This window comes from Merops nubicus, unplaced genomic scaffold (genome assembly GCF_000691845.1).
Source record: "Merops nubicus isolate BGI_N331 unplaced genomic scaffold, ASM69184v1 scaffold1989, whole genome shotgun sequence".
Classification (NCBI taxonomy): Eukaryota; Metazoa; Chordata; class Aves; order Coraciiformes; family Meropidae; genus Merops; species Merops nubicus.
In genome coordinates, this window is record NW_008632826.1 from 22,230 (window position 1) to 33,268 (window position 11,039).

At 46.8% G+C, this 11,039-nt stretch overlaps 1 protein-coding gene across 1 annotated transcript in view; it reads right to left on the bottom strand.

Annotated features, from left to right (window-relative positions):
- Positions 1 to 743: 743 nt before the first annotated feature.
- SPINT1 (serine peptidase inhibitor, Kunitz type 1) overlaps positions 744 to 11,039 on the bottom strand; it is a 15,757-nt gene continuing 5,461 nt past the window's right edge. The window contains exons 2-10 of the mRNA XM_008948006.1: positions 9,104 to 9,255; positions 7,345 to 7,483; positions 6,308 to 6,478; positions 5,716 to 5,742; positions 4,573 to 4,698; positions 3,688 to 3,738; positions 2,930 to 3,100; positions 2,231 to 2,287; positions 744 to 1,159 (exon numbers count right to left, since the gene is read on the bottom strand). Coding sequence (XP_008946254.1) covers positions 966 to 1,159; positions 2,231 to 2,287; positions 2,930 to 3,100; positions 3,688 to 3,738; positions 4,573 to 4,698; positions 5,716 to 5,742; positions 6,308 to 6,478; positions 7,345 to 7,483; positions 9,104 to 9,255 — 1,088 coding nt within the window. The 3' untranslated portion in view covers positions 744 to 965. The remainder of the gene's footprint in view (positions 1,160 to 2,230; positions 2,288 to 2,929; positions 3,101 to 3,687; positions 3,739 to 4,572; positions 4,699 to 5,715; positions 5,743 to 6,307; positions 6,479 to 7,344; positions 7,484 to 9,103; positions 9,256 to 11,039) is intronic.

Sequence of the window (11,039 nt, forward strand, 5' to 3'; positions counted from 1 at the left end):
GCAGCACAGATCTGGGAAGCACCTCACAAGAGGAACACATAGGACCTCGCCAGATCATCAGCTGGTGGTGTCCTGTCCCCTCCTGTGCTCTGGGAGAAGCCAGGGACTCAGGGCAGGGCTCAGTAAAAATCAAAGCTGCAGCAGAAGTCCAACTGGAAGGGAGCTGGGTCCTTCCTCTCTCCCCTCACCATCAGCATTTTCTTTCCTCTCGTGTAAGAATAAATAGATATTTTCTCAATGTGTTTGGGTTCAGACTGAACACAGGAAAAGCAGCCAGGACAACTGACAGAGAGCAAAGGGTGGACACGTACTGTACAGAGGAGGCTGTTACATGACAGCCAGGCAGGAAAAACAATCTAGGTTTGCTTTTCTGTTTAAAAGCAAAGCCTAGCAATTAATGCACGTATTTCATTTCCTTCCACCTCAAAACCAGAAACCATGGGAGAGTGTAACAGAGCTCTTGGAACAGGTCTGGATGACTACATGAATCTCACAGCCCTCAAGAGGCTCTTCATGACCCAGAGGACTGTAGATGACTAGGGGAGAGGGCTGAGTGGCAGAAAGTGGCACTGCAAAGAAAACATTGCTGGCTCTGGTCACATCAAGGTGAATGCTACCCAGCTCCAGTCCCAGGATCCTTCAAGACATGGAGTGGAGCTGTGCTCTGGCTTTGAGCAGGAAGAAAGGTGTAGTTCAGAGTTTCACTGGATTGTTTGAGGTTAGGAAGGAAGAGACATTGCAGAGCATTAAAATGCTCCCAGATCCTCACTTTTCACAGCAGCCATTTAGCCAAGACAATCACAAGCACTAGTACTGCCAAATCATGGCTAAATCTCAGCCTGATGCTACAAACGTCTTAGAAAAGGAAGAGTCCTTCAGGCACAGGCTCACGTCTAAAAAAACAGAACTCCAAAAGTTTTGGGGTGTGCCCCAGTGCTGGGCTGGAGAGAGAGAGAGGCTGTAGGTCAGACTGGTTTGGTGGCAGTGCTGCCAAAGAGATGCTCTGTGTCCTCTGTGGTGGAGAGGGTGGAGTTGGTGGCGGTGGCCGGCTGGCGGCGGTGCCCGTTCTTCCTCTTCTTCAGGAAGAAGTAACCAATGATCACCAGGACCACCATGATGCAGACCCCCAGGAGAACAGCAATCACTACCTCAAAGGCACCTGCCGGGTACAGAAGAAGACATTAGAAGGGCTGCTCCATGAGCTCTGGTGCAGCAGGAGCACTCGGGAAGAAGCGAGCACAAAAGCTGCTGCAGAAGCTGCTCTGGCAGTGGAAGGAGGTGAGCAGCAGCTGGGCTGATAGCAGGGTGGGCACTGCACAGCTTGGGAAAGAAGAAAGAAGGCAAGAGCATGGCATAAGGGTATGGCCAGGGTAAAGCAGATTATGGTTCCTGTCATTTCCCAGACACACCATGCCCTCTAAAGGCTATTTGGTGACTTCGGCTGGCTTGGCCATTTGACATCCCGATGACTATGAAGCCCTTCTTGCTTCACATGTCAACAGGGAGCCCACCAAGGGGTGGTCACAGAAGGCACCTCCTGGTTGGGATAACAAGCTATCAGAGTGAGCTGTGGTGGGTGGCTGAGTTTGTGGGGAAAGCTCCTTCTAGAGCCAATCAAACTCTTGCATCATCAGTGGAGATATTCAAACATGATGCATTCGAGAGCTGGCATGAATCTGAAGATTAAATCAGTCTCTAGTGTCTAATTTCAGGAGTTCTCTACTGAAGAAAGGCCCTACAGTGGTGAAAGGACACTAACCTTAATGTGAGTCTTTCAAGGACTTGTAAGTCAATAGCTTTGCTGTTCTTAACAGCTGTGGAGAGGGTCATGAGATTTCCCCAGAGTCTGGCACCCAAAATTCACATACCCACTTGGGCCTTCCTTCTTGCAGAAGTTAGTGGTGCTTGTGTGAACTAAGTGGCCCTTAGGAAGAATTTTACATGGCATTTTTTTGATGCTGAAGAGTGGAACATTCATGCAAGTTGATGGAAGGAAAATCAGGAGCCTCTGATCTGAGCTACTGAGTCACAGACAAAGGAGAAACTGGACCACAGAGGCACTGTGCACAGAAGCATCTTCTGCCACTGCCAGCATCCCACAAATCCCACACTGTTCCCTCAGCTCCAAAAGCAAGGTGGGAGAGAAGGCTATGATCTGCAAAGAAAGACAGTATTTTTCAGGACAGGTTAGAAGCAACAAGCAAGATCTGTAGGAAAAACTGTTACTCACTTAAGACAGCACTTTGGGACTCAAATGATTCCCATCTTCGGCCAATGGCATCTCCTTCTGTATTGGAAGCAAAGAGGAGGAAAAATGTTTTCCAAAGCAGGTTGGGAACAAGGGATAAAACAGGTTTCTGAGGAGCATATTTCCTGTGCTCTGACATGACCAAAAGCAAAGAGCATCCCTCTTGACAGCCATGGCCTTGAGTTTTGGAGGCAGGCTGTGAGGCACAGTGTAGCTAAGGGTGGCACTTCAGAAGAGCAGCAAGTTTGCCTCTTAACAGATCCAGTTGGGCAGAATTCCTCCAGTTCAAGCTGTTGGCCTCCACAGCAACAAGTACAAAGCTTTAGAGTGTGAACATTTCCCTCTTGTTTGTTTAAAACTTCTGCCTAATATGCATCACTGAGAATTTTCTTAATTTCTCAGCTCCCACTTGGGGAGAAACGGAGCCAAGCTAGAAAGTTTGTTTCTCTTTAGAGAGGCCATCCTGTACCTCTGGTTAGTTTTGGCATCTATCCCTTTTTGCAACACCAGCACCCAAAATGTTTTCCAGCTCTAAGAAATGACAGGCCCATTGCAGAAAGATGCTGTAGTTGCACCCCACTGCCTGTAAGCCACCAGTCACTGCCTCTTTGTCAGAATTCAATCTGGAGTAGTTTTCACATTTTGATGAGTAAAACTCCAGCCCTCACTACGTCTGCTTACTTGTAATGCCTGAACATGATTTCATACACTCTTCCTCCTCTTCAAAGTTGTTGTTGTTGCCACCACAGCCCCCATAGGTGAAGGGGTCACATTTCTCAGAGAAGGGGTTGTAGTACCAGCGGGGGATGCTCTCACTGCACTGTCCAGTATCAGGCAAGTCCACACAGTGACCTGGCAAAGCAAGGGAGAAGTACTGTAGCCCAAGCAGTGTGTTCCTAGGGAGAAAACACCTTCTGCTCACAACAGAAGAGCACAGGCACCATGGCAGAAAGAATCCAGGGCCAGAGCAGTGGCTCTCAGGTCTGTACTGCCTCGTTGGAACTGCCAAGGTGAGCTGCCACCTGCCAATGACCCAACTAGCAAGGAGGAAAAAGGAGCATCAGAGTGTGCAGTCATGCTAGACCTTGGATCCAATCCCCTGCAGAAACAAACTGCTCTCCTCAGGAGGCAGAAGGGAAAGTGGAGAGCCTGGACACACAGAAAGGGTTAGTCTGTATGGTTTTGTACAGGCCAGGCAGTGTGCCCAACAAGCAATATGCATGAGACCTCCTGGGGTGGGAAAAGTTTAGGCAGAAAGCTAAAAAACTTGGTATAAACAGCTGTCAGATAACAGGCCCTTGGTCCTTTTTAATGCCAGGACTACCCGGATGCTACACCTGGTTTTGGAGTTGTATAGGGAAGCAGTTTTACCATGAAACAGCAGACTAAAGGAAAATTCAATAGTAGAAGTCAGCCAAGGTGCTCTGGACAACATGTACCTTGGTTCCGTGTGACATTGATCTTCTGCAGCCTGTTGAACTCACGAGCATCTGCAAGAGAAACTTGTCATGTTAAAACCTCTCTCACCAGTTGGATATAAAAGAAATGCCTCTGTACATGCAGACAGGGCTTTCCTGCACAACCCTTTGCTACTGCAAGCCAGGGAAAGGGAGATGCAAATGGAGGTTCTTAAATATCTCAAAGCAATGAGAGGAACCAGGGAAAAACAAAAGGTAGTCACAAGAAACTGTTCCAAATTTCTGTTCCACAAATAGGGACACAAAACTAAGGAAAACAGCTGGTTTATTCTTTATTTTGTTTTGTTTTCCATCAAGGAGTGTGGGGAAACTGCTCTCACTCCAGGTTTTAAGAAGCATAAAAGAGCTTCTTAAAAAATAGTGTAGGATACAGGAGAGGGCAAGAGAGCTGAACTGTAAGCTTGCAACCTAAAAAGGCAACAAAACACCCACATACAGAGAAGAGATGATGGGAATTCTGTCACATTTGGGAGGCAGAGGGGGAGGGAGGGCAGGACCACTTCCCATCTCCCCACTCTGGGAGAGCAGGTAAGGTCATCCAGTGAGAAGAATATTGGAAGGGGAGGGCAGGACAGGCTCTGAAGTCTTACAGACAAGTGCAGAGAAGAAAGTCGTAGAGTATTTAAGAGGCAGGAAGCATCCCAGAAGGAAGATCAGCTCTTGCAGTCAGCAGAGATATGGGAGATGGCAGAACCTGCAAATATAATACTGTGGGAAAGGGTGATGCAGGCTCAGGAGGTAAGAACAAAAGGCAGCAAAAAGCATTGAGTTAACACTTGTGACTTGCATTGCACTCATCCCTGGGCAGACACGAAGTTGTCCAAGACCAGAATTTGGAGTACTTACATTGTTCACAATACATCTCATCTGATCCATCAGCACAGTCAGGAGTTTCATCACACTCCAGATAAGCATCAATGCAGCAGCCATCCTTGCATCTGAAGAAGGGGGACTGACAGTTCCCATTGCACACTGCATGAGAAACAGTTCAAAGGATTCATTACAATTCATCGTTTCTCCCTGCCACAGAGATGCTCTGTGAAGGATTTAAAAGCACTTGATGGGGCTAGCAAGCAAGAAACAAGGCAGATTGATTAAAGTCTCTCTTCAGTGCCACCCTGGACTCATAAAAAAAGAAAGAAACCTACTTCTTTTTTATAAATCAACAGCCATGCTTCCTTTCAGAAAAATAGTACACAGAAGTTTGAAGCAAGAATGAGCTAATCAGGAAGATTTGAGCAACCTAGTCTAATTGAGAGGTGTCCTTGCCCATGGCAGGGAGGTTGGATTAGATATCTCCAGGGTTCCTTCCAACCTAAGCCATTCTGTGATTAAATCAGAAAAGCCAAACTGAATCCTGCACACCAGGCTGTGAGAGCCAATGGAGAAGGGTGGTTATTCCCCTCTGCTCCAGAGGTGGTCCCAAGGACTGAGTACTGTGCCCTGCTCTGAGCTCCCCAGTGCACAAAAAAACACTGTTACACTGGAGTGAGTCCACTAGAAACACAGAAGGGGCTGGAGCACAAGACCTAGCATGAGGTTATGGAAAAGACAGAGGGAGACTCAATTTGGAAGTGCACAGTAATAGGATGAGCAGCAACAGACACGAGTTGCAACAAGGGAAAGTGATGCAATATAAAGGGAAAAAAATTAGAATGGGGGTCATCAAACACTGTCATCATTTGACCAGAGAAACAGTAAAATCTCCTTCATCAGAGATACCCAGCACTGGACAGGATGCAGTCCTGAGCAACCCAACGTGACTCAAAGCTGGCCCTGCTTTGAGCAGGAGGTTGAGCCAGATGACCTCCAGAGCTAATTCCCAACCTGAATTAATCCTGTGACATGAGAGTGAAAGGCTGAGTAAATAAGAGTCTCCAGCAGCTCACTTCCCACACTGACTGAGTGCTAATCAAAAGCCACAGGAATGGCTGTGAGACACTGAGCCTGAGCTCACAGCAGGAGGACATGGTGGTGCAGGAGGCTCACCTGGTTGTTGTCGACCACCAACAGCACCTGAAGAGACAAGGGGGAAAAATAAAACAAATTTACCACCACATCATTTTGTCAGCTCAAGATCAGCTTTATATTGCCTACATCTCACCTAAGAAGTACATATGCTCTGGAAGCAAGCCCTGGAGGGGCTAGAGAGGGGAAATACTGATGCCCACCACCCAGAGGTGCCAGATGCCTACAGGAGGGAGGCCTGGAGGGGCACAGGGGAGCTTCCCAGGACCAGCCAGACCACTCCCACACAGTCATTCTCTTCCAAGGCTTTTGCATCCTCTTTAAGCTGTGCATCACAGTGCAACCTTCTGAATTTAGATTTCAGATGTGAGTCTGAAGGTTTGGTGAGGGTTTCAGTAGCCAGACACGCCAGGAACACTGACCAGTGGAGCAGCACTCCAGTAGCTGGGTCAGAGTTGGTAGTAGAAGACTAGGATCCTGCATCCATAAGGAACCCAGTCTCCTCAGCTTTCTGGACTCTAAATAGCTGCATTAAATACTCTATATAAATGCTCTAAATAGCTGCATCTCAATCCTATGAGAAAGAGGGGGCTGATTTTCACAGGAGACTCACCTCTAACATTCTTGCAGGCGAGTTTACACTCCTCTTCCCGTAAATAGTTATTCTTGTTGGGCTTACAGCCACCAAAAGTGAACTCCTCACACTGCTGAAGGCTTGGGTTGTAAAACCAACGTGGAAAGGATCCCCGACACCATCCCACCTTCTTAGGAGTCAAACAATGTTCTATCAAGAAAGTTAACATAAAAGGCTCTGGTCATCTTCCTTTGCCTTCACATATAACAAAGGAGAAAATCTTCCCAAGGAATGTTCATCAACAGTGTGAACACTTGTCTGAAAGACTTAGAAAATCTTGAGCAATGTAGAGAAGGTGAGTAACGAATTGTGGTATGTATTTACTTAAACAAAAGGCAGGATCACAAAATGAAATCAGGAAGTGCCACATCCATGAAACAAATGGAGTTGCTGCTCCCCACAGACAGACCTTTAGTGTCACTTGATGTGACTGTTCTTATATTTTTATGGTTCCTCTGGTAGGAGGAACTCCTTGGTTAGTCAACCGTTTGTCAAAGAACTCCTTGCTCTTAATGCACTTGTAATGTTGAACATTTTGATCATTAAACAAGTCCATGAAAGTAAAAACATATAAATAAAGCCAGGGACACTTTGAATGTTAGGCAGACAGCTCCACCTCCACCTCTGCTGCAGGTTAAGTGATTTAGGGCCTTCACAGCAAAACCATGGAGTCAACAAGACCTCTCAGGTTATCCTGTCTTACACCCTCAGCTGCACCCAGGGCTTCAGTCACTCTGATGTCACCCAACAGTGGGCAATGACTTGCAGAAGGGATGGAGTTATTTGAGGCCACTTCTGCAAGAGGATGTGAAAACCCTAAAATAGACCCCTATGAACAAGGAGACCTTTCACAGCTGGCCAGGGGCAGGCTCTTACTGGGAAAAGTTGACATGCAAGTGTGGTCTCTTGGTTTTGCTCTTTTCCCATCTACCCCTCTGAGCAGAGTATTAGTAATACCAGCACTAGTAAAACCAGGCTTGGGGGCTCCAGTTAGAAACCTGTGGGCTCAAGCTCACCTTCAGTCTGCTCAGAATTCAGCACCATGATGGTGATGTTGGTGAAGTCCTGTTGTTGTGCAGTGTCTGTGACAGTGAGCTGGAAGACGTAAGTCCCCGCCTGAAGGTTGGAGATTTCTACCTGATCTTCTTTGTGCTTCTGAGAAGGCAAAAGAAGGGGCTTAGGCAGAAGAAGGTACCTCTCATGAGGGAGTGAGTGAAGCCATGCAAGGCCCATGTTCCTGCATTAGGAGAAGAGCAGCTTGGCTGGAAAATCCCAAGCAGATGTATGGCATGAAAAATGTCTCAGTGCTACGCAATCTCCCACCCTAAATCCATGGGCTGGCACCCAGCTGGAATAGCAGAGAGAAAAGAGTTCCACAAGCATAATTAGATGTTTCATACTTTGGGGCATTGTGAAGGGGAGAGGGAAAATAAAAATCTTTGCAGAGGACTGAAACACACGTAGTTTTTATTTTATTTAAAAAAACCCCCAACTGTTATAAATCATTTCTCAGTACACAAGGAATAAGCTAGGTGTATTTAAGAAATATATACCCTTTCTTTTTGAATATGTGAAGGGGTGAGAGAAAATAAAAATCTTTGGAGAGGACTGAAACACCCGTAGTTTTTATTTTATTTAAAAAAAAAAAACAACTATTATAAATAATTTCTCAGTACACAAGGAATAAGCTAGGTGTATTTAAGAAATATATACCCTTTCATTTTGAATATGACAATTATATTCCATTTTAGAGATGGAAGTGAGTGCCTGTTTCTTTGCCTGCTGATAAGTTTCTAAAAGGGAGTGGATTCTTTTGTCAGAACAGAAAGCTGTCATACTGTGGACACAAAGTTTTTTCCCTAAATTTCCTAAGAATATTGGGCCTCCATTTCCATGCTATCTGCTTTTTTGGCTAGGTTTCAAGAGAACACAGTGCTGCTCTATATCATCTTAATGTAGTTAACAGCATAATACTAGAGGACTCTTCCCCCCTCAGCTTCCCCAAAAGTTGCTTTGGTTGGGCTAGGGGGAAGGGAAAAGGAAGGGAGCCCTTCCAGATTTCCACAGCCCCCTCAGCTAGTCATTCAAAGTCAGCTCAGACCTGACTCTTAGCTACTTAGTCTAGTTGAAGATGTCCCTCCTCAGTGCAGGGGGTTGGACTAGGTGACCTTTAAATGTTTCTTCCAACCCAAACCATTCTATGGTTGTTGGTCTTCAAAATCAGCTGTGGGGCTGATGTGCTCATATGCTGATTCTTCCAAGAGAAGCCACAAGAGCTCCATATGAACTCCAAGGCTTTCCAGAGCATTTTGCAGAAGTTTAACAGTAATAATTTGCTCTTCTAAAGCTACCATTCACATGAAACATCTATCAGATAAGCACTGTACACACCCTAGAGACCTTGGAGCCAGTTGGGAGACATGACTTCTGCTCCAAACTCAGATAAAACAGGAGGAGTCTATGCTCTAAAGAGAGGCAAAGTCCATGAAAAGCCCCAGGAGAACAGAAGCAGAGCCTAAGAGTGGATTATTCAGAGCCAGAGAAGAAGAAGCACCAAAGTGGAGCACAGCAAAACTAAGGGCAGGCTCCCCACTGAACTACAGGAGTGTGGGAGCAGAGGCATCTCTTGCACATGCTTTTGGGAAAAGGATTGTGGGTGGACTAGCTTGAGCAAAGAAGGACAAGGTGACCCTTAAGTCAGTGGATGTGAGAGCCCAACCTTGTGTAGCTCACAGGTGACACTGAGCAAGCAGCTTCCTTCCTGCAGGTCCCTACCTTCATCTCCACAGAGGGGTCCCCAAGGATCTGCTTCCACTCATAGCTGACTATCCCTCGGTCATCCGTGCTCTCTGCGCCTCTCAGCATCACTGGCTCCCCTGGCTGCACCCTCATGTCCATGCCAGTCCGGGCTATTGGAGGATGGTCATCTGCAGAAGAAATGTAGAAGAAGGCTTGGGTAAGCAGCCTCTTGGCTGGTCCAGTCCTTGTCTCCATCACAGGAAGAGAAGGAAGGGGGGTTCTTCCAGACTAAAGCAGTATGAAACCTTCAACCATGAAAAGGAAAATGCTTTTAGACAGCTGGGCTGCTCACAGCCCGAGCCAGCAGCAGGCCATTAACACTGTCATCACTGCCCTCCCTAATTCCATAGCTCCACAACCCACCCAGGCAGTGCCTTTGAGCCAGCTGGCTCCCTGGCCACTTCTGTAGGAGGGTGTCCTTGTGGCTGCAGCCATTGTGCTTCCATCTGTGGGACCACGTCCTCACAAAGCTCCACCCTTCACTCAGGGAGATGACCTGATGTGGGTGTTGAAGAATGTGGAGCTGACTCTCACCATTCCTACTGCCAGATCTAAGCACTGTCTTAGCACATTTAACCAGAGCTATGCCATGTGGGATTTGGATGGGAAATATCCTTTCTCCACCTCATCTTCCACACCACTCTCTGGCTTGTATGCTTTAAAAAATCACACCAACACCATTCATGAAACCATTATTTCTGTGTCCATTCCATGGATGAGCTTACCAGCTCCAGAATACATAAAATGCTTTTCCAGACTGGAAGAGATGAAAAGGCCAGCAAGAACAGCCTATCCAATGACACCTTGGAGCCTGACTCACACCTCCCTTCAGCCTGACCATCTGTGATCCCTCAGCCCAGAAAATGCCACCTGGTAGCATGGGTACCAAGTCCAAGACTCAATGTTCAAGTTCAGCTTGAGTCTTTTATAGTGGCATCGATTGTCATTTGTAAGTCTGATATAAATCACTCTGCCAGTACACTGTTGTTTCAACTGTGACTGAAGGAGAGGATTAGCACTCAAACCCTTTAGAAAACTACTCCACCAGCTAATTATCTTCATTGTTGAAGATGTGCTCCTAATTTGGTGTTCTGAGTGTTTCTGGGTTCAGGTCCCAGCTGCTAACCCTTGCTAGAGCCTACTGAAGGGACCTTTGATATAAGGCATATACACAAACAAACCTGACATTCAAAACAAGCCACTTTTGGGTTATTTCTTCCCTAAATCCAGGGCTTTGCAGCATGTATTCCAGATCAGCTACCACAAACCCACCCAGAATCTTCTGTTTTCTAGTACATTTATTGCACCAGTCTGTGTGTTCTCTCCAGCCTGTCACTGGTTTTATCTTTTCTTCCATCTTTTCATGTAACTAATGGGAACAATAATGTGTCATATTGTTGGAGCTCAATCCAATCACCAAAATAGGCAGAAAAGACCCAGATGGACTGAAAGAGGCCTGGAAGAGACACAAGCAAGGATGCCCACCCTGGTGCCCTCTCAAATTTGGGTGTGGCACACCTCCCTGCCACTCCTTCCTCAGGGCTGCATGCCAGAGTGATAGGTCCTGTCTCAGTTGGGCACAGGAAGGACACCATGCAGGGCTGAGAGAGCCTGGCACCTCTTGGCTTTGTGGAGGGCCAGGAGACTAAATAAATGGAGTTTTTCTTTATTTTCAAGTGGTCTCACCATGAGGACATTCAGAGAATAAATTCACTACTGCAGCTGGCAACACCTTCCAAACCAAGCAGGGAAAGACAGCCCCACATGCACCTTGTGCACAGCACTAGAAGCTCCAGAAAGGGGTCAAAGGGGGCACATTCCTGCCATTCCTGCCAGGCAAACAGTGTGCCAGGGAGAAATCCAGCCTGCCCTCCTGCCAGGAGGAGCCCAGGAGGTAAGCACAAGGGAAAGA